At 39.6% G+C, this 25,910-nt stretch overlaps 7 protein-coding genes and 1 pseudogene across 8 annotated transcripts; 4 read left to right on the forward strand and 4 right to left on the reverse strand.

The window, feature by feature from the left end:
• Nucleotides 1-647: 647 nt before the first annotated feature.
• On the reverse strand, nucleotides 648-2,133 carry LOC125587916 (annotated as a pseudogene).
• Nucleotides 2,134-2,492: 359 nt separating this feature from the next.
• LOC106408003 (glutathione S-transferase T3-like) lies at nucleotides 2,493-3,238 on the reverse strand. The gene is made up of 2 exons (XM_013848836.1): nucleotides 2,611-3,238; nucleotides 2,493-2,527 (listed from the first exon to the last, which is right to left on the reverse strand). The coding sequence occupies exons 1-2, from the start codon at nucleotides 3,236-3,238 to the stop codon at nucleotides 2,493-2,495; spliced, it is 663 nt and encodes a 220-aa protein (XP_013704290.1).
• Nucleotides 3,239-7,374: 4,136 nt separating this feature from the next.
• Nucleotides 7,375-9,015, forward strand: LOC125587918 (probable inactive purple acid phosphatase 16). 2 transcript variants are annotated; one of them, XM_048759307.1, is made up of 4 exons: nucleotides 7,375-7,769; nucleotides 7,882-8,389; nucleotides 8,458-8,626; nucleotides 8,696-9,015. In XM_048759307.1, exons 1-4 carry the CDS (start codon nucleotides 7,514-7,516, stop codon nucleotides 8,912-8,914), a joined length of 1,152 nt encoding a protein of 383 aa, XP_048615264.1. In that variant the 5' UTR covers nucleotides 7,375-7,513; the 3' UTR covers nucleotides 8,915-9,015. The 2 variants fall into 2 exon arrangements, with proteins under 2 accessions (XP_048615264.1, XP_048615265.1); XM_048759308.1 differs by having other exon boundaries at nucleotides 7,398-7,769; nucleotides 8,709-9,015.
• Nucleotides 9,016-10,027: 1,012 nt separating this feature from the next.
• On the forward strand, nucleotides 10,028-11,946 carry LOC106411147 (heme-binding-like protein At3g10130, chloroplastic). The gene is made up of 8 exons (XM_013851841.3): nucleotides 10,028-10,349; nucleotides 10,429-10,515; nucleotides 10,593-10,663; nucleotides 10,758-10,859; nucleotides 10,952-11,056; nucleotides 11,316-11,451; nucleotides 11,541-11,650; nucleotides 11,723-11,946. Exons 1-8 carry the CDS (start codon nucleotides 10,121-10,123, stop codon nucleotides 11,795-11,797), a joined length of 915 nt encoding a protein of 304 aa, XP_013707295.1. The 5' UTR covers nucleotides 10,028-10,120; the 3' UTR covers nucleotides 11,798-11,946.
• An 81-nt stretch (nucleotides 11,947-12,027) lies between these two features.
• Nucleotides 12,028-12,847, reverse strand: LOC125587919. The gene has a single exon (XM_048759309.1). The coding sequence runs from the start codon at nucleotides 12,705-12,707 to the stop codon at nucleotides 12,210-12,212; it is 498 nt and encodes a 165-aa protein (XP_048615266.1). The 5' UTR covers nucleotides 12,708-12,847; the 3' UTR covers nucleotides 12,028-12,209.
• A 5,478-nt stretch (nucleotides 12,848-18,325) lies between these two features.
• LOC106408004 lies at nucleotides 18,326-19,102 on the forward strand. The gene has a single exon (XM_013848837.1). The coding sequence runs from the start codon at nucleotides 18,326-18,328 to the stop codon at nucleotides 19,100-19,102; it is 777 nt and encodes a 258-aa protein (XP_013704291.1).
• A 1,675-nt stretch (nucleotides 19,103-20,777) lies between these two features.
• On the forward strand, nucleotides 20,778-24,000 carry LOC125587921 (transcription initiation factor TFIID subunit 12-like). Its single transcript, XM_048759311.1, has 8 exons — nucleotides 20,778-21,723; nucleotides 21,811-21,969; nucleotides 22,430-22,900; nucleotides 23,088-23,162; nucleotides 23,243-23,321; nucleotides 23,421-23,485; nucleotides 23,609-23,644; nucleotides 23,761-24,000. Exons 1-8 carry the CDS (start codon nucleotides 21,145-21,147, stop codon nucleotides 23,878-23,880), a joined length of 1,584 nt encoding a protein of 527 aa, XP_048615268.1. The 5' UTR covers nucleotides 20,778-21,144; the 3' UTR covers nucleotides 23,881-24,000.
• A 13-nt stretch (nucleotides 24,001-24,013) lies between these two features.
• Nucleotides 24,014-25,889, reverse strand: LOC106410272 (peptidyl-prolyl cis-trans isomerase FKBP16-4, chloroplastic). Its single transcript, XM_013850765.3, has 10 exons — nucleotides 25,683-25,889; nucleotides 25,437-25,583; nucleotides 25,270-25,325; nucleotides 25,138-25,193; nucleotides 24,954-25,011; nucleotides 24,778-24,852; nucleotides 24,609-24,698; nucleotides 24,453-24,530; nucleotides 24,318-24,358; nucleotides 24,014-24,231 (listed from the first exon to the last, which is right to left on the reverse strand). The coding sequence occupies exons 1-10, from the start codon at nucleotides 25,747-25,749 to the stop codon at nucleotides 24,204-24,206; spliced, it is 696 nt and encodes a 231-aa protein (XP_013706219.1). The 5' UTR covers nucleotides 25,750-25,889; the 3' UTR covers nucleotides 24,014-24,203.
• Nucleotides 25,890-25,910: the final 21 nt, after the last annotated feature.

The raw sequence follows: 25,910 nt of genomic DNA on the forward strand, positions 1-25,910 counted from the left end.
GATCTCATTGTGTTTGCATGCATAGCCAGTGAGTGCATGTGGTTAGTGGTTACAATGGCGTCAGTTGACCATTTTTTTCTTATGACGCAAGTACGCAACACATACATACCTTATAATAGACGGGGTCTGGTGCAAGTTATGTACCTGATATAAAACCTTTCGCTGCATGCAGCGACAATCTCCAACATTGATTTTACGTATCTTTCTCCTTTCAGACCACAATTCTCTTTGGCGATTAGTCATTATTTCTGGTTGTAGTTATGAGCGCAGAGCTTAGCTGTTCCGTTGCAGAAGATCATTCTGATTACATATGTGGGGAGGTTTCTCGTAATTAGTCAATGTGATCAATTACTTGAGGGAGAAGGATCATCGTCGACTAATATTCACATGTTTTAAAATAAAATAATTGAAGAGTCGGGAAGGAAAATATTGAGACTTTATTTAAATATATTACGTAATCAATTTCAATTATGAGATTTAGACCTATTAAATTTCTAAAAATATTTACAATTTTATTTCTCCTGATCCCACATCGAAAGAGGCAAAGACAATAAAGTTACATATATAGTGAAGAAAATAATATATTTATCGCCGAGCTTGGTAACGTAAGCTTAGAGCAACTCCAATGGTGATATCACCATTGGAATCCTTAGCATTAAAATAATATATATTTTTTTAAAAATAGTTAATGACTCTAAGCATTAATGTAGGTCCAATGGTGTTATCCGAAATGGAATCCTTAGAATTTTTTTTTTTTTTTTTTTTGAATCTTTAAAATATTTTAAATTTATTTAAAATAAAATAAAATTTTTCATTTATTGAAAGACTAAATGTAAACATACAATAACTAAACATCTTCATCATTACCAAACTTGTTCCAAATGTTTTGAATCAAATCATATTTCAATTGTGCATGTATGTGCGGGTCACGAACACGTCGCCGTATGTCAAGCATAGTACGGAGATTTGAAGCCGCGGGAGAAAATGACATATCCACCTGTGAACTTCTACTCGAGGCTCCTTCTTCAAACTCTGATGTATCATACTGAGTATATCCATTGCGTTCATTTTCTACTATCATATTGTGTAATATGATACATGTTCGCATTACCATCCCTATTTGTGTCTTATCCCACAAAATAGCCGGGTTTTTCACTATTGCAAATCGAGCTTGCAATACTCCGAAGGCACGCTCCACATCTTTTCTGGTTGATTCCTGAACTTTTGCAAATAACTCGGCTTCAGGCCCTTGAGGGTTTGATATAGATTGGATAAATGTTGTCCATTTTGGATATATGCCATCTGCGAGGTAGTATGCCAAATCGTACTGGTGTCCGTTGACCTCATATTGTACCCTTGGAGCTCGACCTTGTAAAATATCATCAAAAACAGGAGACCGATCGAGAACGTTAATATCGTTTAATGTACCTGGAGGACCAAAAAAGCATGCCATATCCAAAGATCTTGTGAAGCTACGGCCTCCAAGACAATTGTTGGCTTTCCTGATCCACGTGTGTACTGTCCTTTCCAGGCGGTTGGGCAATTTTTCCACTCCCAATGCATGCAGTCGATGCTTCCTACCATTCCCGGAAAGCCACGAATCTCTCCAATATCGAGTAGTCGTTGGAGATCCTCTGGAGTGGGCCTCCGTAGATACTCGTCTCCAAATAAAGATATTACGCCTTCTGTGAAATTGCTTAAACATGAAAGTGCTGTGCTTTCTCCAAGTCGGAGATATTCGTCAACGGCGTCAGCAGCACAGCCATAAGCAAGCATGCGAATTGCCGCCGTACACTTTTGTAGTGGAGATAGACCTAACCTTCCTGTAGCATCTCTTCTTTGTTGAAAGAATTGAAAATTTTCCGAGAGGCGATCGACGATACGCATGAAAACTGCCTTGTTCATGCGGAAACGCCGTCTGAAAAAATTTGGGGGAAATGTCGGATTTTCACTAAAGTAGTCGTTCCATAGTCGGGTATGGTCCTCTTCGCGATTGCGTTCGACATATGCACGTTTGCTCTGTTTCTTAGTTTGGTTGTTCGCAATGTTGTTGTATGTATCTTCAAAATATTCATCGACAGCTTCATCCAAAGCCGCATTCAATCTGCGATCGACTTCATCTTCCATATTTGGTAATCCCTTTAAAAAAAATCAAGTGATGAAACAATCCATAATTAATTAAATTATTAAATTCATTTTTTTGTATCTGCCTTATTAGAAAAAATTGACACAAACTAGAAAAATTGACACAAGTGATGAAACAATCCAAAACAACTGATGGAAAAATTGACACAAACTAGAAAAAAAAAATTAAATTCATTTTTTTGTATCTGCCTTATTAAATGGAAAAACCGACCAAGTGATTATCTAGTTCTTAGATGAACATAAATTGGAGCTTAGATAAATGGAGTTAGAATATAAATTGGAGTTAGAATATAAATTGGAGTTCTTTAACGTGATGATCAAGTTCATTAAAGTGATGATCAAGTTCATTAACGTGATGCTATAAGAAAACGACCAAGTGATGCTATAAAAAAACAAGTGATGCGATAAAAAACCAAGTGATGCGACCAAGTGATTCTTCTTCTTTTCCTAATTTCTTCCTCTTACCAGCAGCCTTAGCTGCCTTCACTCCTATGGGTCTCTCTTGTGGCTCTGTCACTGACCCTCCCGCATCTGAAGCACCTTTGCGCTTGTCTTTCCCATTGTCCTTCCCGAGAGAGGTGGAGCACCATTTGACATCATGCCTAAGCTCTCTCCAGGCATGTTCCAAGTTGAACTTAAAGCCCTTGTCATTGAAGAAGATCTCCAATGCAGCCTTCATCACATCGTTGTCATTTTGCCCGCTTCTCTGCTCCCTCTGTGCCATCTCGTAGCTACCACAAAACTTACACACCACATCGTTGATCCTGGCCCATCGTTGCTTCACTTGCCCAAGTTCGCGGGGGATTGTACCAACCAGTAAAGGGCTGGAGTTGTAGTTGTCTAGTATCCTCTTCCAGAACGCAAGGCCTTTCTGTTCGTTACTAACTATTGGGTCTTTGCTCGTGTTGAGCCAAGCACCAATGAGGATTATATCCTCCTTTGGTGTCCATTTTCTCCTCTCTTTGACCGTAGCCTCATCGGAACATTGGCTGGCTACCCCTTCGCTGCTAACGAACGGAGGTTCCGATGAGTCAAGGTCAATAACCCCTTGGCTCGCTAAAAGGTTAATAAAACTTGTGGAGGAGTTTGCCATTTAGGAAGAAGACTATGTTTTACTGGACTCTAAGCAAAGGGGGTGGCTCTAAATAAGTTGTTAGCAAAGCCTATGTTCTACATAAATGAATTTACTTCTATTAGGAAAGTGTCTTCTCATTACAGGTAAAGACGCCTAAATGCAGTTAGGCACAATTAAAGACGGGTTTACTTTTCATTTATAACATATCAAATCACTTTCGAAATCACAACAACAAGTTATACTAGTTTGAACTCTAAAGTTGAACTATAAAGTTTCAACTATAAAGTTCAACAATAAAGTTTGAAAAACTATCTACCTAGAGTTTTAAAAACTATCTAGCTAAACTATCTAGCTAAAGTTACGCAAATACGTTTACAGACTAACCTTCGAATGGCTGCTCTCAAGTTCATTCAGACGCAAATGCATCATCTTCACCTGCTCCTGAACATATATCAGACAAACCAATCTTTTTGTTACACAGGTTGCGTTACAAACAGGCACAAACATGTTACAATTTATATTTCCACTCACCTTAAGCGCCTCGCATTCTCTCTTCAACTTTTCCTGCTCGTTGAATATTTTTTTGAACCTCTCAACCTCTTGTTGCATACCCGTAACCCATGGTTGCCTGAAATGCATCCCGTCATTCTGCCAAAATAATTACCATTATCAAACTGCACATTCATTTCAAAGAAGAAGAGATTTAGTAAGAGAGAAAACTTAATACCTCGAACTCACGGCAGATGAAGTATCTCTTCCCAGGGAGGTAGTCATATGTGTCGTCTTCATCAACGACTTCCTTCGTCAGTGATCCACAGGGGCAGAATTGAGGAATACCTTGTTGCGCATCTGAAACGGCATGAAGCATGTTGTAGTAATCTTTGCGGGCTTTCATATCTCTTAATTCTTCCTCCATTTCAACACCTGCAACAACAAAAACTAATCGATTTAGAAACTAAACCCAAGACTTAAATCGATAAAGAACTCAATCCACTCCTTAATAACTCAATCCCGACCCTTAATAACGACGAAAACAACAACTAACCGACGCGCGGTGAACAAATCTTGAAGAAAACCCTAATTCAAAAAATCCCCAACTCGATTTGAGAACCGAAATCAATTAAAACCCCTCGATAGAACCCTAATACCATATGAATCAACATGCAACAACTCCAAATGCCAAAAAAAACCGTGAAACCTCCGATTTACCTTCACCCTTCTCCAGTCGCCGAATCGCCTTTGATATCGCGAGAGCGTTTTTTTTTTTCGTTATCGAGAAACCAAATGATTCTTTTTTCCCCCACGCGAAACACACCCCTTCCGCTAGCCTATCACGTGATGCCACACACTTAAGGATTAATCCTTAAACCTCCTTCCCTAAGGACTCTTTCTTACCTAAAGTTAAAATATAACGATTATTATATTAGGTTTTGCCTAAGAATTCGCGCTAAGATAACCCCATTTCTACCGTTGCGGATGGTCTTATCATCCTAGTGGAGGCTCTAAAGCTAATTAGTACAGTTGGATCTCTACGTGAGACGTAAGTTACCAACAAGACTCTCTGTTTCCCTTAGGCTGCGTGCGGGAGTTGTGGGTGAACCACAGCACCACCGACAATTCCCTGATCCGAGCCAATAAGGTGAAACAAAAAAGTTGATCTGTCGGTGGCTGCGTGCGGTAGTTGGGTGAACCAAGTCCTTGATCCGAGCCCCCGAAAAGTCCCCACAATTCTCACGGAAGGCATAGGGATCACAACTGTACGTTACCTTTTTGTTCTTTATCAACGTTAAAATTAATTAAATCGACAATGGATTTTTGACATAATATTGAATCAATTCTCATGGATTTATCAATATGTCAAATAGAAATATGACCTATTGATAAATGTTCAATTACCATTCTGATGAATCTATTTATAGCAACGGATACGATAAATATTGTTTATGATGCATCTAGAAAATGTTCTAAGACCAGACATAATGACTGTTTTTTTCTTCCAATACTCCTGACAGGTCCGGCCCTGACCTAAAATCCAACAAGCAAGGACTTTAGTCACCAAATTATATGATAGATATAGGGGCGCCGAATATTGTCAAAAATATTTCTAGTACAGTGGCAAAATGTGTTTACATATATATCTATGAACCTGAGTTCAAACCTGGTTCACGTATTTATGGGGCAATTATTTTTTCTTTGCTTTAGGCATGCTATGTAGCTGGACCGACACTGACTCCTGACATATTATTAAGAAAGATTTGGTAGAGATGGTGAATAATATTTTGGTATTAGGAGACATGGATTCAAGATTCAAGGTTAAACATTATTAATATTTGCATGATTCCAAAGATGGAGAAATCTACAAGGATGACATAACTTAGGTCAATAAGCATATGTAAAGTAGGATACAAAATTATTTTGAAAGTCTTATATCAGAGATTGAAAACTTGTCTATCCGCTCTCATATCGGAAACACAAATGGGGTTTGATCCTCATTGGATCAAATTAATGATGGAGTGCATATCATCTATTCAATATCGAGTATTATTAAATGGTTAACCACGAGGTTTCATCATTCCACATAGAGACTTACGTCAAGATGATCCTTTATTTCCTTATTTATTCATTATGTGCACCGAGGCTTTGATTATAAACATCAAAAAGACTGAGAGAGGAAAACAATTTTCGGGAATGACAGTGACGAGAGCTTGTCCATCGATATCTCAACTGCTTTTTGCAAGGTACAAAAAGAAGAGTGTCATACCATTCTCATGATATTAAAGGAATACGAGACTGTATTGGTTCAACTAATAAATTTTCAAAAATCTTTAATTCGATTCGGACACAAAATTGAAGAAATTAGTAGACATAAATTGAGGAATATCTTGGGGATACAAAATATAGGAGGGATAGTATCTTACATGGGACTGCCATAAAGTCTAGGAGGATCCAAAATACAAGTGTTTAGTTTTGTACAAGATCGCTTGAATAACATGATTAATGGTTGGAGGTTTAAATTTTTTACTAAAGGAGGAAAGGAGGTTATCATTAAGTCAGTGGTTGCGGCATTATAAAATTATATGATGTCTTGTTATCTATTACCAAAGATAACTGTAAAGAAATTGACGAGTGCAATAGCACAATTCTGGTGGAGTCCAGGTGGAAGCACAAAAGGCATACACTGGAAATCATAGAACAAATTATGCATACCCAAAGATGAAGGAGGCATGGGTTTCAAGACCTTACTGATTTTAATACGGCTATTCTTGGAAAACAGTTATGGTGTCTGGTAGAAAAGTCAAATACATTATTTTTCGAGTTTTCAAAGGACGGTATCACAGGAATGCCTCATCCCTGGAACCGATCCGCTCATATTCTCGTCATATGGCTCGAGAAGTATTATCTATGCTAGATCTCTGGTTTGCAAATGACTAATTAAAAGGATGGAAATATGATCATCTATATCTGTATGAAACGATCCATGGTTCTCAACCACTCGTCCGAGACCAACAAATAAAAACCAACATATCACTTATCCGGACCTTATAGTGGATTTTTTTAAAACATTTTCAAAAATTTTGTTCAGTTTTCAGTGCATGTTGAATTTAATATTAGTTTTTGAATATAACACTTTAAGAACCATTCGAGTAATATAGGTCAGGTCTAATAGAGTATGAGATTTTGATTTTCAAATCGATTCCGAGTGATTTTTTTTGTGCGAAAATTATTAACTAATTATGTTAGATAACTAATAAAAAAATATAATATGTTGCAAATTTTAAGAATAAACACAAAATATATATTAAATTAAATTAATATTAAACACAAATATGATTATAAAAATAACAGAAATATAAAAATTAAACTTCTCAAAAAATTAAAACAAAAAATATACCGGCTCTTTGAAAAGGCGGATCAGAATTTAGTTTTTAATATTAAATACTATTCATATCTAATTCTATTTGGACAAAATATTTTTATAAATATGTTCAAATTTTGATTGCAATATGATTAAGTTTGAACAAACATGAATTGTTATGAACAAAAATGTGAGTAGTAAATTTTTGATATATCACCAAAAACAAATCCACCATTTTAAGAAGACATATATTGAACTGTATTAATCAGTTCCTGTCTTAACAAAACTCAAACGGAACCGGCTGATAAACCGAGATGTCCATACTAACTTGGTTACATAAAAAAAGGAACATATTGTTTGTCGCAACTCGCACCTTATCTCGATGAAAGAAAGATCAAAAGACACACAAACTTTGTTCTGTTCGATCGTCTTGAATAATGATGAAAAGATCGTCGTCACTTCTGATCTTCACAGTTCTATCTCTTCCACTAATCTCAGCCGTAGGTTGGGAGCTAAGCATACCGTCAACGACCACGGCAAGGAGTAGTCTTCGAGTCCGAGAAGGATCACGGTTCAAGATCGCAATCTTCGCAGACCTCCACTTCGGTGAAGACTCGTGGACTGATTGGGGTCCACGTCAAGATGCAAACTCTGTCAACGTCATGTCTACTGTTCTTGACGCTGAAACTCCAGGTTAAGTCTTTTAAACTCACTAATGATATGCTCTTGTCAAAAGTATAATTTATATTAGTTAGAATATATATTATAACTAACATAGCCGTTTTATTTTGGAGTAATAAAACAGATTTTGTGGTGTACTTGGGAGATGTTGTAACGGCTAACAACATAGCAATCCAAAACGCAAGCTTGTTTTGGGACAAAGCAATCTCACCTACAAGAGACAAAAACATTCCATGGACCAGTCTCTTTGGTAACCATGACGACGCTTCTTTCGTTTGGCCTTTGGATTGGTTCTCTTCCTCTGGTATCCCTCCCATTCTCTGTCCCTCAGTATCAAACTCCTCTTGGTCCTCTGATGATGGATGCGGTTTTAGAGGAACAACACGAGTGGAGCTGATTCAAGAAGAGCTTAAAGCAGCCAATGCACTCTCCTACTCAACCATTGGTCCTAAGGAGCTATGGCCAAGCGTGTCAAACTACGTCATTCCCGTGGAGTCATCTGATGATTCGAAACAAGTCGTTGCGTTGCTGTACTTTCTTGACTCGGGTGGTGGCTCGTACCCTGAGGTTATATCAAATGCTCAAGTGGAGTGGTTTAAAACCAAGTCAAATACTCTTAATCCTGATCTAAGGTACCACTCAAAAACATTAAAACTTTATATTAGAGCATAGAAAATCAAATATGTACTATTTGGTGCAGTATCCCGGAGTTGATATTTTGGCACATACCAAGTAAAGCATACAAGAAAGTAGCTCCACGGCTATGGATAACAAAACCTTGCGTTGGATCAATCAACAAAGAGAGAGTAGATGCTCAAGAAGCTGAAAATGGTATGATGAGAGTTCTTGAGAAGAGATCTTCGGTTAAGGTACTACTAATTAAACAAAGATATAACAAAATGGTTTGATATCTCTTTTTAATTATATTTGTATGTAAGGCTGTGTTTGTAGGACACAACCATGGACTAGACTGGTGCTGTCCGTACAAAGACAAGCTGTGGCTTTGCTTTGCAAGGCACACTGGTTATGGTGGATATGGAAATTGGCCAAGAGGATCAAGGATTCTTGAGATTACTGAAGTGCCTTTTCGGATTAAGTCTTGGATTAGGATGGAAGATGGAACTGTCCACAGTGAAGTTAACTTAACTAGTGATTAGTCTTAACGTTGTGGTAAGTGACATTGCTGAATTGTTGCTATATAGGGATGTAGAAATTCAAAAAGACTATTGCAATCACCACTACATAATTGAACTCCAAACCTCATCTCAGTGGCTAAGTAGAAAAGCTAAGTCACTAAAAGATTGGTTCTAAGAAAGAAGAAAAGAATTGCTGCATAAAAAAAAAACTGTTCTTGCAGGCACATGAAAGAGAATGTTTAGCAAGAACAATGCCTTAGAAAATCATCTAACAACTAGGCTTTGGTTGAGTGTGACGCTGCAACTAGGCTTTGCCATGGTTTCTCTCCTAGTTAACTTACATAACTATTTATGCTCCTTCCACTTTTGCTTTAACGGGACGCTGCAAAGTTTCGGCTGATAGAAAAGCTCAACTCAACTGGTTGTTGGGGAACTCCAAATAATTCCCTATCTCTCTCCCTGGCACATCTAGAATAGCTGCTTCTTGAGTGTAGTGATGACGGTATCAAGAACCTCTTTATTCTCCACCAGATACTTATCAGCTCCGTCTTTTCCATCAACCACCTCACCTTCAGTCAAATGACTATTTCCTTCCTTTGCGATAACGCCATGCGCACAAGCAAATGCCAAAACCTCACGGTCCACATAGAAGCCACGTCCAAAGCCAATCCCCAATTCACATCTCTTCTTTCCTGGCGTCAGTTTGTTTTTCACCACTTCGACGCACACATTGAGACCACTAATCTAAGCATTATTTTAAAAGATGAATGCAGGTCAAAATAACACACTAACAACAATGTGCTTATATATATTACCTTATTGTCAGTCTATCAGTCCGGTTCTAATCATTTTGAGACGTATAGCTGCCTGAAACAAGTATGACAACTGTAAACTAACTTCAGAAAAACAAAGTCTTGCTTAATTAGCAGTTCAAAGAAATGTATTTTAGGATGGAAGATTCAAGAAGGGTGGTACCTCCGAGCTTTTGAGCTTCCTTGATGATAATGAACTAATGAAGAGCTTCTTTGCCGGAACGTATTTTAACTCGGTTAGTGACTCTGGTTCGACCGGTACGGTATGTGGACCGGAAAAAACGGTTACTAATAGAAGAAAAAAAAATCGAGCGGTCGTTAATATTTTCAACAAAATAAATTTTCTTTTACAAAATAAAGTTTCCGGGAAAGAAAAAAAAAATAGTGATCGAAATTCGATTTGCGAAGAAGAAGAATGATCAGCTCCATTGCATCATCCCTTTCTCTCCTCTCTTCGTCTCCCCATAACAAACTCTCCATCGATCTCCGATCGTATCCGAGCCCTAAACAGAGGAGATGCTCTGTTCTTTGCTCCGGCGTCAGAACCGCTGCTCGACGGCAGAGTCGGGATTTGTCCGCAACCGAAGCTAGGGTTTCTCTCGTTCTCGCTCTCGCCTCCCAGGCCTCCTCCGTCTCTCAACGCCGTAAATGTTCCGTCTTTTCACTGATTCTCAACTGCTATGTAACTGAAATTCACAGTGAAACTCTTTGTGTTTGTTTTAGTTTTGGCTGATTTGGCTGTGGAGACGGCGAAGTATGCGTTTCCGAAGAGATTCAATAGCTCGAATCTGGAAGAAGCGCTCATGTCTGGTTAGTTTTGTAGCTTCTCTGTTCTTGATTTGTGATCTTTATCTAAACTTTTGGTAAAAGCTCGAGTTTTTATGTAGTGCCGGATCTCGAGACGATGAACTTCAGAGTTTTAAGTAGGACTGATAGATACGAGATCAGAGAAGTCGAGGTTGTTGTTGTTCTTTCACTCACTCACTCACATTCTCTGTTTTTAAAAACATGGTCTCTGTTTTAAAGTTTGAGTTTTTTTTTTTTGGAAACAGCCTTATTATGTGGCGGAGACTACAATGCCAGGGGGGAATGGATTCGACTTCTACGGTGCTTCCAGGTCTTTCAATGTCTTAGCTGAGTACCTCTTTGGTAAGGTAGTGTATCAATCACCAGCACTTCCTTTTTGAATTTTTTTTGAATTTTTTTTTATGCGTCTCTTTTTCGATTTGAATGTTGTTTTCGACAGAACACGGTGAATGAGAAAATGGAGATGACGACTCCTGTTGTTACTCGTAAAGTCCAATCCGTTGGCGAAAAGATGGAGATGACCACTCCAGTTATAACTAGGAAGGTACATATCTCATCAGTGGATCATGGAGTGTCTCTCTTTTTTGAAAGTTCTTCCGACATAGTAGATAGAAGCATAGTTGGAGTAGCTTTGAGTGTCTTGGTTTATTCATTTTTTTTACTGACTATAGAGAGCAGCACATTCTTTATGATCTATTTAAGTGCTAGATCATGGAGATAACAACTTATTAGTTTGTCACCTTTTACTTGTTCATAGTCAATTAGTATCTTATTTTTTTCGATGTATATACTCTTTGCTTCAGGCGAAAGATCAAACCCAGTGGCAGATGTCTTTCGTCATGCCATCAAAGTATGGTTCAGATTTGCCACTGCCAAAAGATCCTTCAGTCAAGATTCAAGAGGTGCCACGGAAGATTGTTGCTGTTCTCGCCTTCTCAGGTAAATATAAAATACCGTTGGTGCCTTTTTGAAGAATTAACATAGTCAAATTTTCTTGATATCAATGATCTAAATAAACTTTATTTCAGGATACGTAACCGATGAAGAGACTGAGAAACGGGAGCAAGAACTAAGGCGAGCTCTTCGGAATGACAAGAAGTTTCGAGTGAGAGATGGAGTTTCAGTTGAAGTTGCACAGGTTCATCAAACAGTCATAGCTAAATCCAATCTTATTTCTTATAATCTCTACTTACACTCTCATTCCCTGCAGTACAATCCACCATTCACTCTCCCGTTCACCCGCCGCAACGAGGTCTCCCTCGAAGTGGAAAGCAAAGAGTATTAGCACCTTCACTGGTACATACAAACGTATATACACACACACAGGCACTTGTATACACTGTTTAAATAATGTTGTGTTACTTAAAAGACAAAACGCGTTTACTTGAATAGTTGAATGTGAGTGTAGTAAACCATTATGGATCTTTTACTTTACTTATAGGCCACTAGATATGCTTATTATAGAGTTATAGGCTTTGAATTTAACCCAAACAAGCACTCACACTTTTAGTTACCTTTTGGAAATTTCAACATAACATTTATTCACATTTTTGGGGTTTTATTACAAACTTTGAAACTTTCTTTTATGTAACACCATTGGAACCCGGGACTTACATGCTTTCTTTCCTCTCTGTTATCTATGTATATATCTATGTATGTGTCATATATATTTATGTAAGATATGGACATGCTATAGGCTACACAGATTCTGGAATGCTATCTAACAAAGGTCTCCAGCCTGTAAGACACTCTTCAGCAGAAGCTGCACCATCATCATCACGACATAGATGTTGCTTATCAAGACTCCTATAGACCACTTCATGAACTGAACCTCCTTGAAGCAGCTTCTCTAGCTCTTTCTTACTCACAACCATCTTCACTCTCACGACACTAGGACTCTTCTCCTTAATATCTCCTTCTTTTTCAACCTCTGGATTTGCAAACCTGACTTTCTTCGTTTTCTTGTGCTTTACTGTGGTCGTCTGCTTCGGCATGAGATAGTAGATACGACCACAGAGAAGCTTGGCTTGTGGATGAAGATGACAATGGTTTGACAGAGAATCAAAGAGAGAGTAGTGACCAGAGAATTGGGTGAGGATGTCATGAACCTTCATGGGTCCTCTGTATTCAACTACTTCTCCATCATTTCTCATTATCTTTATCACTTTCTTCTCCATTACTATACAATTCCCCATCTTTTTTAAAAAACTTGTTTGGATTTTTGTTCCTTACTTTAGTTTGTGATAATCTTTTGTGTCAATAATGTCTTTGGAGATTTTTTTGTATGTCCAGTTTTGGAGATGTGTCTTTGTATATTTATAGAGTTTGAGGTTACGTAAATGCCCTTATATTTCGGGAATATTACGAGGAATGCCATTATCTTAGGTGGGGCCCTGATTGATATTTTTCTCATTTAAAAAAAAATTATACACTTTTATGTCGTGGTGCGCTGGTCGGGAGGTGCTATCCTAATTTTAATTCTTAAAAAAAAAATGTGTTTAACTTTTTAAATCATTATTGTTTGTGTTTTTGGAAACACACTAATCGTACAAATAACTTGCAGTAGTATATTGTGATCTCTTGAAGATTTGAGCCTGTGTCATGTATATTAAGTAAGATCTGTTAATGATTCATTTCATGTCGGTTTATAAACAATAAGGATGGAGGGCATATAATATGTATACACTATTCGCAGCTGGTTTATTTTGTCACCATTAAAATGATTTTTGAATATTCAAGTTGTTCTGATTTTATCTGGCTTTAATTTTTTGCGTCAACGTGTAGAGTTAAATAGAAAAAAATTGTACTTAAATATGTTGATTTAAACAATCATCCATAGTTGAAAAAACTGTATCCCTATAACTTTGTTTTGATCGATTTAGCTAATAAAAGTAAAGAGTATTAGTCAAAAATGGCATTAACTTTGTATTGGAGTTGGTACAATGGTATATTATTGTAAAGTATTTTCTGTGAGATTTCATTACACCGGCAATATTTCTACTTTAGAAAACATCTAACCGCACTTGTTTCAACTGTTACAACCATTTACAATCTAATAGTTACAAAAATAATAGGATGCTAGAAGAGGCTTGCCTATACTTTGAAGTGGAGCCACTAGGAGGACCGGACCACAAAAGAAGTCGAAATGACTTGATGAGTGGATGTCACTTTCAAAATATGAACCACAACTTGGATCCTGTAATCATTCTTACATTGCACAATACCTCATCTCACTATACATTTTTTCACTCATTTCATGATATCATTATTGTTAAAATGGTTAGTAAGAAAGCATTATCTTATAGAATATTCAGCCAGGAGATTTTCATAACAGTATCCTCATTTGTTTGCCATTTACTTACATCTTATGATTTTGTTAGTTTTTGAATATGTTAGTTTTTTTTTTTTTTTTTTTTTTTTTTTTTTTTTTTTTTTTTTTTTTTTTTTGAATTGTTCACAAAGATCTCATTTAGGGTTGGACACTGGATTGAAACGCACCGTTTTGGTTATTTCTCTCTGAGGGCGATTTTGAGGCGATTTCGGAGTTAGGGTTTTCGATGAATTCGGCTGCGCCGCCGGGTCCGCTGGGTTCTCCGATGAGAACTGAGGGGGCTATGGAGGCTCGCGACGAGGGATCTACGGTGGGGAAATCAGATTTACAGGAAGAAACGAGGAAAGAGGCACCGAGCTGGGTCTCTATTGCGCAAGATAAGAAGGTTCTCAAGAAGTATGTAGTCGAGGTATCAAGCAAAGATGGATTGCACACAGTGGAAATTCCCGACGACGTTCTTACAACCTCGACTCCGCTATGGGAGGACTTTGTGGTTGGCAAGTTCTTAGACGTATCTCCCCATGTTGCGAAAGTCCATATGGTCTTGAACAAGATTTGGAAGTATGGTGATACGTCTACAAAGGTGGATGTGATTGAGGTTAATGCTACAACGATGCGGTTCAAGGTGTCGAATCCAAAAGCCAGGGAAAAGATTCTGAGAAGAGGAATGTGGAACATAGCTGGAGTACCGATGGTAGTAACAAAGTGGTCACCGAGGTCTGAAGAGGAGAAGCAGGAGGAAGAGGCGATTCCTATGTGGGTTCACCTACATAGAGTTCCATCTAAGTTTCATTACAAGTGCAGTGGGATTCCCCGTGAAACTGCACCCAGAGACTATAGCGTGCACCAATTTTGAAGAGGCAAAGGTGTTTGCAAAGGTAGATGTCTCAAAGCCACTACCCAAAGAGATTAACTTCTCAAGAAACGGGAAGGAGTTCAAAGTAGAATTTCAGTTTCCATGGCTTCCGATGAGATGTAAGAAGTGTGATAAATGGGGGCATGACACAGAGGTCTGCAAGAAGAAAGGGAAAGACGTAAGTCCTCCCATTGAAGTCGCAGGAGAAGAGGAAGTAAGGGCGATGAGAACAGAGGAAATTCGGGAACTCAATAAAGAAGAGAACACAGTACATGAGAGTCTGGAAAAAGCAGATGAGGAAAGAAATATTGCAGTGGTGGAGGCACAAGAGGAAGTAGAAAGGGTGGGAAGTAAAGGTAATGTAAGTAAGGAGGACTCAAACTGGGCTCGGGTATCTCCAGCAAAGATAGGCAGATCGGTGGTCGGCTCACTATCCAACCAGAATGATGAAATCTGTATATCGGCATCTAAGTATGCAGTCCTTAGCGTTGACGAGGATGCAGAGGAGGGTGAAATAATGGATGGAGAGGCTCAAATAACTGATGGTAGTAGCGTAAGGGAGGTTATAGAGAAAGATGATGTAGAACCCACAGTTACACTCCTGGCAAGAGAGGGTACAGATGAGAAGGCAGGATTAAAGCAAACGCAGACTACAGTGAAGGAGGTAAAGGAGAAGAAGGCTAAGTCACATGAGATTAATCATGTGGCAATGAGCACAAGGTCCTCTCGCCGCCAACATTAATATGTCGAGTTTCTTTTGGAATGTGCGCGGATTCAACAAACCTATGAAGCATTCCGTGGTAAAAAAATGGGTAAATAATAAGGAGATGAAGTTTGGTTGTATTTTGGAAACAAGAGTTAAGGAGAAGAAGGCAGAAAGGATTTTAAAAACAGAGTTCAGCGAATGGTCATCGATGACCAACTATGAGTATAACAAAGGAGGTAGGATTTGGGTGATTTGGAGAGACATGGTGCGCATGACTCCCGTTTATAAAACGGATCAGATCATCACGTGCTCTGTTGCATTGCCAGATGAAGAAGAGTTCTTTTGCTCATTTATATACGCAAGCAACCAGGTGGAGGAAAGGCAGGTGCTGTGGGATGACTTATGCCACCACTATAACTCCCCAATGTTTCAAAGGAAAGCGTGGATCATCATGGGTGACTTCAACGAGATACTAGATAGCGGGGAATATTCAGGAGTGGACAACTTGACGAGGTTACCTAGAGGAATGAGGGACTTCCAGAGGATGGTTCTTCACTGCCATCTTTCAGACATGGGATATCAGGGACCACTGCTCACATGGTGCAATAAGAGGGAGGAAGGGCTTGTGTGTAAGAAGTTAGATAGGGTACTCATGAACGATGTGGCTCTACATAGATTCACAAGCGCCTACTCTATGTTTGAGCCGGGAGGATGCTCTGATCACATGCGTTGCAAGGTTCAAGTATTGCAAGCGGAGGAAAAGATCAAAAGGCCATTTAAATATGTCAATGCCATTGGTTCCTTACCAAGGTTCCTGCCTATGGTTAAGGACTACTGGGACACGACCGAGAAACTCTTCCTTTCTACCTCTGCTATGTTTCGACTCTCTAAGAAACTGAAGAATTTGAAGCCACTGATAAGGGAGTTGGGCAGGGAGAAATTGGGGAACTTATCGGTTAGAGCGAAAGAGGCCCATGGCATCTTATGCGAGAAACAAAAGATCACATTGGCTAACCCGTCGGCTACGGCAATGCACGATGAGGCGGAAGCATATGGAAAGTGGCTACATGTAGCTGAGCTGGAGGAGGAGTTCTTAAAGCAGAGGTCAAAGCTCCACTGGCTAGACGTGGGTGACCAGAATAATGTAACCTTTCACAATTCGATCAGGTCTAGACAAGCTCAAAACACAATGAGGGAGATCAAATGTCCGGATGGCAGTATAGCAAAGAAGCATACAGATCTTAAGAATGAGGCGGAGAGATTTTTTTCAGAGGTTCTTAATCAGGTCCCAGCGGGATTTCAGGGAGCTTCGGTGGAGGAGTTAAAGGATCTCCTGGAGTATGAGTGCTCTACAGATGATTGTAGGCTGCTGGAAGGTGATGTATCAGCGGAGGAGATTAGGAAGGTGGTCTTTTCCATGCCCTCTAACAAATCTCCGGGACCGGATGGCTATCCCAGCGAATTCTATAAAACAGCCTGGCCAGTGATAGGGCCAGATTTCATTATTGCGGTGCAGTCTGTCTTTCAGTTCGGGTTCCTTCCTAAGGGAATCAACTCAACAATACTTACGCTTATCCCGAAGAAGGTGGCTGCTCAGGAGATGAGAGACTACAGACCAATTTCATGCTGTAATGTGGTCTATAAAGTGGTTGCAAAACTCCTCGCTAACCGGCTGAAGAGGATTCTCCCAAAGATCATAGTAGAAAACCAATCTGCTTTCGTAAAGGGCAGGCTGCTGATGGAAAACGTGTTGTTGGCATCAGAATTAGTGAAGGATTATCACAGAGAGTCGATCACTCCAAGATGTGCGATGAAAGTTGACATCTCAAAGGCGTTTGATTCAGTCCAATGGTCATTTTTACTCAACAGTCTAGAAGCTATGGGGTTTCCAGCTAGATTTGTGCACTGGATCAAGCTCTGCATCACCACCCCTTCTTTTTCAGTGCAAGTTAATGGAGATCTTGCAGGCTACTTCCAAAGTTCGAGGGGCTTGAGGCAGGGATGCTCGCTCTCGCCGTATTTGTTTGTCCTGTGCATGAATGTGTTATCCCTTCAGCTTGACAAAGCTCGGAGGGAAAAGAGATTTGGCCTCCACCCTAGATGTCAATCTATTTCTCTAACACATCTGTGCTTCGCGGATGATCTGATGGTGTTTGTAGAAGGATCCAAAGCATCGATAGAAGGAGCGCTATCAGTGTTTGATGAGTTTGCAGTCTGGTCAGGGCTGTCTATCAGTTTAGAGAAGTCTACAATATACATGGCAGGCATTGCAGAAGCTGAGAGGAACAGCATACTGACCAATTTCCCCTTCGCAGAAGGAAGCCTTCCTGTTCGTTATTTAGGGCTACCTTTAATGACACAAGCTATGCAAGCTCGGGATTATATGCCCCTGATTGAAGGGATCAGAGGCCGCATCAGTACATGGACCAGTCGGTTTCTTTCGTATGCAGGAAGGTTGCTCTTGATTAAATCAGTGCTGTTGAGTGTTGTTAATTTCTGGGCAGGGGCCTTCAGGCTACCGAGTCAGTGTATCAAAGAGATAGATCAACTTTGCTCTGCATTCTTATGGTCAGGGCCGGACCTTAAGACCTCTGGAGCCAAAGTAGCCTGGACAGAAGTATGCAAGCCAACAAATGAAGGAGGACTAGGGATACGCGCACTCAAAGAAGTAAATACGGTTTACGGTCTCAAGCTAATATGGAGAATGTTTGACGGAGACTCGCTTTGGGGCAAATGGATCAAAGCAAACCTACTTAAAAGCAAAAGCTTCTGGGAGGTGAGTGAGAAAACTCAAGTGGGTTCTTGGATGTGGAGAAAGATGCTTAAGCTGAGGGATATAGCAAAGACTTTCCACATGAAGGCAGTGGGTAATGGACGACACACGTCTTTTTGGTACGATAAATAGAGTGATATGGGAGTGATGTATGACCTACTCGGGAGTAGAGGAACCATTGACATGGGTATCAGGAGAGAAGCCACGGTAGAGGAGGTGTTACTGAGTCACCGTAGGAGAAAGAGACACAGAAGAACTATCTTGAACGATATTGAGAAGGAGCTGGATGTTTTGAGAGATAAGCAAAATGCTGCAGGTAGAGATCTGGATCTGTGGAGAGGCCCTGCGGGGTATAAGGCCAAGTTTTCAAATCGTAACACATGGCTGATGACTAGAGAGATAGGGGTGACGTGTACTTGGGGCACAAGTGTATGGTTTCCTCAAGCTACTCCAAAGTTTGCATTCATGGTCTGGTTGGCGACTAGAAATAGACTTGCCACTATGGACAGAGTGGCTAGCTGGAGTCCAGGGATTGATACTACTTGTTGCCTCTGCAAAAATGCCTTGGAAACAAGAAACCACCTGTTCTTTGAGTGTTCAGTCTCAGCACACATATGGAAGCAACTCACTCAAGGTATACTGCAAAGCTCGTTTGCTAGTAATTGGGATGCTATCTCAAGTTTGATCACCTGCGCATCTATGGGGAAGCAGAAGAGGTTCTGCCTAAGATATGTGTTTCAAACCACAATATACAGCCTGTGGAGAGAGAGGAACAGGAGGCGTCATGGGGAAGCACCAGCGCCTAAGGAGGTCTTGCTCAAGCAAATAGATAAGGCTGTGCGGAACAAGCTTAGCCTTATGCAGTCCAAGCGAGTAAAAGGATTGGAGGGAGTGTTACAATACTGGTTTGGAACTAGGTTGTAAATAAGTTTTTGCAGTCTTATAGGAGGAGGATTTAGTAGTCTCTAATAAGAAGAAGAGTTGTAAAGGAAAGGACTAGGAGTAGATTATAGTCTTAAACAAAGTCTCACTTGATGTAAAAAGGTTTTTTGGTGAATAAATTTAGCATTCATTCAAAAAAAAAAAAAAAAAAAAAAAAAAAAAAAAAAAATTGTTGCTCAAAGCTGACGATTAAACTTAATGAAGCAGAAAACCGCATGCAACTTCAAATTTATGCTTACGAACATGTTGATTCCCATACCATTTAATTAGAATCTACAATAAGTGAAACCCAACGCACAAAATTCACAAGTAAAACACAACCAAAATTTTGTTTGATAACGTGGGTAGCCATGGGCCTTCAAAAAGAAAACTAAACGGAACACAAATTAGTCTCATATACTGTAATTTGGAATATATTTAGATTTTATTTTCTCGACCAAATTTGATTTCTTGTGATGTCTCAATGAATTTTTCAGGTATATGTAAAATAATTTCGACGTCATTTATTAGTTTGGCATAGAGAAAATGGACCGTTAAGGCAGTTATTTGACCTAATATATAACAACAAAACCGAAAACTCGTTACCACTTGATATTTTGCCACTTTCCCAATAGGACAGGACACCCAAACTTTCTGTATCCATCACGATCTCACATACACACATTAATATAGGGGATAAACCTATTTCTTCCATCTTGATTATGTAAGCTTATGCAAAGTTGATATTTTTGGGGTTAGTGTGGCCCATTTCACCAACTAAGCTTAAAGTGCTTACAACGATAAGTGGATTCGAATAGGTTCCACCAGTGAAGCATGTTTCAAATTTTGTATTTTTTTCTCCCAAAATATGAATACAGATAATCAAACATAAGATATTTGTACAAAGTGAGCCATATTGCATTTAGAAATAAAATTAATCTGATGTAAATCCCTGACCACTTAAAATTCTTTCACCCAATTCGGTTGACCTGAGTGGGTTTAGATTTTTTTAGTTGCCTCTTTTGTTTTGGTCGGTAGAATTTGTTTTTTCACTCAGAAAATAGTTCCTTTTCACTGAATGTTGGTTTTGGTGTTATCTTTGACCGTTGATGTGGGAACACTCAGCGATAATGAGTGTAGGAAACTAAGAAGATAGAGAGGTAAAGATAAAAGCTTATACAATGGGTGGGTAAAGTAGAAATCTCTTGATTATGTTTTTGATGAATGGTGGGTGTTGATGCTCTAAGCAAAAGATAAAATAAATAATTGTTAAACTAACCATTAATTTCGCCTTTGCTTATAATGCAGGGCACTGATGCATCCCCTCTTAGTGGTGGCGGCAGAATTTTTGTGAACCTGAAAGAGATGGAAATCTGAATAACTTTGCTGTAAGATATGATGACTATCCAATACATATCCATATGTTCATATGAATTTCACCAAGTTTGATTTGCTAACATTATAGCTTATATAACATAACCATGCTATATATAACTTCTCGTTTATTAAAAATAATATAGGTATTGTTATAACTGTAAATTAAGTGCATGCATGTCATGTGTGATGAAGATCTATTATTATGCTTTTTGGGTATATTTTTGATCACAAAGAACTTTTTTTTATTTTGATCGCAAGGAACTTTAATTTATGTATAGTGTTTGGTTTTGTGCTTGTCATGTAAAACTGAGGTTTTATCTTTGCTTTCCCCCATACATCTAGTCAGTCATACGAAAGAAAATTGAAGATTACATTTGACAAAAAAAAATGAGACTGCACATAAAAGTGGGCTAGAAATTAAAATATACAAAGTGAGCCAAAAATTAAAAAAATACAAATTGGGCTAGAAATAATAAACAAATTAGGCTATGGGCTATAGACTGAAAGCCCAAGACGGCATGTGATAATGACTCCCGATGCGGTTATCTTAATTGCGGTTTAATGCTATAATCCCATACCGGACTTTCCGGTTCGATAGATCTTTTTTTTTTCCGGTTCGATAGATCTATAAAACTCGATATCCCTTCCCTCCACATTCACTAACCGACATGGAACAACCCCGGCAAACCTCGACGGCGTCTCAGCCACCGGAAACACCCTCTCAACCGTCGGAGCCAGCTCCAAAACCGGCGGTTTTATCCCAGATTCAGCAACCTCCTTCCACCAATCCGAATCCCTCCTCCGCGTCCTCTATCACCTCCTCCCCAGCCCCGCCATCGCCGTCGCTCAATCCAAACCCTAATCCACCTCAATACACACGTCCGGTGACATCTCCGGCGACGCAACATCTCTCCCCTTCTTTAGGTCGGCCTCCTCCACCGTCGTACTCGAGACCATGGCAACCGCATTCCTCATACGCTCACTTCTCCTCCTCCGCGTCGTCGTCTCCGTTGCTATCTTCCTCATCAGCTCAGGCCTCTTCGTCTTCTTCGTCCCTGCCTGTTGCTGGACAGCAACGAGGCGGTATGGCGATCGGCGTTCCAGCTTCTCCGATCCCGAGCCCTTCTCCGACTCCTTCTCAGCCTCCGGCGTCTGCTTTTCCGGGGTCTTTTGGGCAGCAGTACGGCGGATTGGGTCGTGGAAGTGTCGGAATGTCGGAAGCGAGCTCCAATTCAAGTGTCCCGCAGGTGAGATTTTACTCTCACATGTGCCATGTTTTTTAGGGATTTAAAAGATACTAACTTTTTGATGTGTGTGTGTGTGTGTGTGTTCAGGGTAGGATGATGCAAGGAACTCAGGGGATGGGAATGATGGGGACTATTGGCTCAGGTTCTCAAATGCGGCCGAGTGGGATGGCTCAGCACCAGCAGAGACCGGCTCAGTCCTCTCTAAGGCCAGCTTCCTCGCCGAGTAGTTCATCTCCTGTTCCCCAAGTAGGTGTTTTTGAATGCTCTTGAGATTTGTATAAGATTGTGCATGTGTGCGTTGAATATTTGGAAATTTAGATTGTGATGGGCTCATTGTGTAGAAGAAAATTTGGATTGTGAGTTGAGAATGATTATCACCTTATTAGCTCGATATGAAGCACTAAGATATGAAGATTCTTAGCGACTCAATAGGAAAAGAATCGCTTTTTACATGTTTCCTTGATTGATTGATTAGTCATGTGGTCTCTGATGGGTGAATAGAGTTTTGGATGACCATCACTTTGTGTTATAGTAGATACATCAGAGATTCATTGATGTCGCACTGTTGACTCACTTCACTTTGTGAAAGTTCCCGACTTTTATTGATAATCGCCTGGTTGATACATTGAATTGGTTCCTTGAGTTATACTGGGTAAATATATTGTTGTTTGCAAACTCTTAACTTCTTATATATTTTTAACGGCAGAACTTTCAAGGGCATAGCCTTATGAGACCTTCAGCTATTGGTTCTCCTGGTGTCCAATCCACTGGTGCAGCAAATCAACCGTGGTTATCATCTTCAAACCAAGGGAAGCCTCCTTTGGCACCCCCTTCTTATAGACCGCAAGTAACTAATCCCTCCATGCCACAAAGATCCCATGTTCCTCAGCATCATCCTTCCACTTCACCAGCGGCTTCACAGCCTCAGCAACAACAGCATCAGCTTCAACCTCAAGAGCAACATCAACAATTGAGATCTCCGCATCAGCCTTTACCTTACTCACATCAACCGCCCCGGGTCCAAGGGTCGGTGAATCAGAAAGCTGCTTCTCTAGCAATGCCGAACCAGCCCCCTGTGACCCAACCAGGAAACCAAGCTAAAACAGTTTCAGCAGAGAATGAGGAGTCTGATGATCGTATTCTGGGGAAAAGAAGCATCCATGAGATACTTCAGCAGGTATCCCACTGACCTCTCTTTATATTCTCAACTTTGGGAATACAGTTTGCATATTGACCGTAGAATACATTAGTATTCTCACTCCCACGGCTTGATTATCACAACAATGATTGATTCTTGTCCACTTGGAATATATATATATATATATATATTTCTCTGAATTTAGTAATGCCTTGCCTATCCACAGATTGATCCGTCAGAGAAATTGGATCCAGAGGTTGAAGGCATCCTTGCTGATATTGCTGAAGACTTTGTGGAGTCAGTAAGTAGCTCCCAACACTTTTTATGTGAACATTGTGATTATTTCTCTAACTCCAGCTCGTTGTGTTTCCTCTTATACAGATCACAACTTTTGGCTGTTCTTTAGCCAAGCATAGAAAGTCAGATACTCTAGAGGCTAAGGACATCTTGCTCCATGTTGGTTAGTTATGATTGATATTATGTGCCTGTTTCTTTAGATTTATGTTTCCAGCTACGAATGCTTGATTTCGTTTTGATATCTCCCTTTCCCTAAATGTAGAAAGAAACTGGAATATCAGGCCTCCTGGTTTTAGCAGCGACGAGATCAAGACGTTTCGAAAGCCAGTAAGAATCATTTACATATCTGTTGTTTAATCAATTTGTCCAGTTTTTAACAGGGAATTGTTACTTACTCAAGGTAGCTTCCTAACAACTCCTTTGGTTCTTTTCTTTGATAATGATTTGCAGGTGACCACAGATATTCACAAAGATAGACTTGCCGCTGTAAGTTCTTAAGTTAATGCACAAATGATGTTATAGCAACCAGTATTATTGCAACCGAGTAGGATAACAAAGAAGTTATATATTGAATTTTTTATATATGTTGTTGTGCTTTGAAGGTAAAGAAGTCTATGACGGTAACGGAAGCAGCAAACGCCAGGTTCGGAACGGCTAATGCAAGAGGCGGTCAGGCAAAGACGCCTGCTAATCCATTGGCCTCTACAACTTTCAATCACTGATGTATTAGAATAACCCTTCAATCTTGTTGTATTGTAGGAAATTTTCAATTCAAGGTTAGAAACTTTTGTAACTTTATCTTAATTCCCTAATTCTGAAGGTGCCAGCATAGATCTTTTACTTTTGAACCACAAGTAAAGTATCTTATCACCTTATGGGATCGAATTTGATTTTGATGTTATGCAAAGCACAAACATGTACTAAAAGAGGAAAAGGGATGAGAAATGGCTTATGAATCCGGACTAGCCGATATCATTAACAGATTCTTCTATAACAATTGAAGCTTGCATAGCTATGGATTCAGCTTTTTCTTTTCATCAATAGCTTAGCCTTCAACGATCTTCACTGGCGTCCTGCAGAGCAAATTCGATAAGATTATTTTCAATTCATGTTTTGTCAATACGAGTTTAGAGGGGTTTAGACAAGTGGTCTCAAGTACCCGAAAGGACTCTGCTTGATTGATAAGAGCTCAATGTCAAGCTGCAAGAGAAAAGGTACAAGAACATGAACACCACTTTAAGAAGCAAGCAACACTCGAACTGGTTCAGTTTTGTAACAACATAGCTTTGATTACCTCTATTGTTGCGTTTGGAGGAATCTCTTGGACTCCTTTCTTCCCGTAAGCAAGCTCCGGAGGAACAATCACCAATCTCTGCGTATACAAATATATAGACGTTTAAATTTGAGCCATCTCACTCTATGAAGCCTTTTTTGGGTTTCAAGAACTAACCTGACCACCTACACGCATCCCTTCAGTGCCAAGGTCAAGTCCTTTCAGAACATTCCCGTTCTCTGATTGTCCAACGTCAAACCCGTAAGGCTGCAAAAACTCATACGTTTATCAATTAAAGGACCCTCATATATTCAAGTACACAGTAACGGATACTTGTAATACCGACCGTTCCACCTCCAACGCCGAGTCCTTGTCGACTTGTCATGAACGTTATCCCTTTCCATTTTGCAACATAGTGAACCTGCATGCAACACAATCCCTTTTAGGTTGACCATCAAAACTTGTTATATCCCTAAGATTCTTTTACTTGTGGAAACAAAGAAACGTATTCACAAACCGTACTGCGACCCGAGATCCTTTCACAGCCTCAGCTCCATTGCCAACTTTTATATCATAGTACCTGCAACAAAAGAATCAGAACCCAAAACCAGACATTGCGAATGTTCTCATAAACGCAATATTCAACTTTGTATGAATGCATCGTGATCTTGGTGTGTATAGTAGTAAAGAAGAAAATTGCACGTACTTGAGACCATTGGGGAGAGTGGTGAATTCACTGTCCGGTATCTTAGATGCACGTAGCTGCAGATAATTTGTATGTAAGAGAGTGATATGAATCAAGAACAAGCTTAACGTATATATATATATCTATGCTTACAGCTCTTCTGCTGGTGCTTACGGCCTCGGATGAATCAGGTAACAGAATCCCACACGCTGTTTTTTAATTCAGACAACAACAACATATTGAGGATTTTTTATACACTGACTGAAACTATGTGGAAATGAAAAAAATAAACAAATAGTATTAAAGGAAAAGAATCTAACCGGCGGAGAGGAGACATCCAAGTAAAACCCTTCTTCCTTCGAAGCTCTGGCTCACCATCGCCGGAGAAACCACGGTCTCTGATCTGATGACCCTTTCGCCGCCGGGAGATGGTAATGAGCACCGGTAAGGTTTGGATTGCCTTCTTCCTGCAAGTTTGATTTAAAAAAAACAATTGATTCTGTGTCTTGATCATTGGTTCAAAACGTACAAATGCTAATAAAAAATGGTGTAAAGAGAGAGTGTACTTGATGGTAAAGGAAGGGAGGAAGAGAGAGAGTGATGGAGAGGGTGAAGAAGTTTCATTGTTAACATCCTTTCTTTGCTTAACAGATTGTGTTGTGTCTGAGTCAAAGAAGCTTTATTCTTCTGAGTTTGTGTTCTGTGGGAGAGAGAGAAGAAGAGGGAAAGGGATAAAAACGGAATTCTCCTCCACAAGTTTCGGATTTTCAGATTCTCTAACTAACCGGTACACA

This window comes from Brassica napus, chromosome C5, assembly GCF_020379485.1.
Source record: "Brassica napus cultivar Da-Ae chromosome C5, Da-Ae, whole genome shotgun sequence".
NCBI lineage: Eukaryota > Viridiplantae > Streptophyta > Magnoliopsida > Brassicales > Brassicaceae > Brassica > Brassica napus.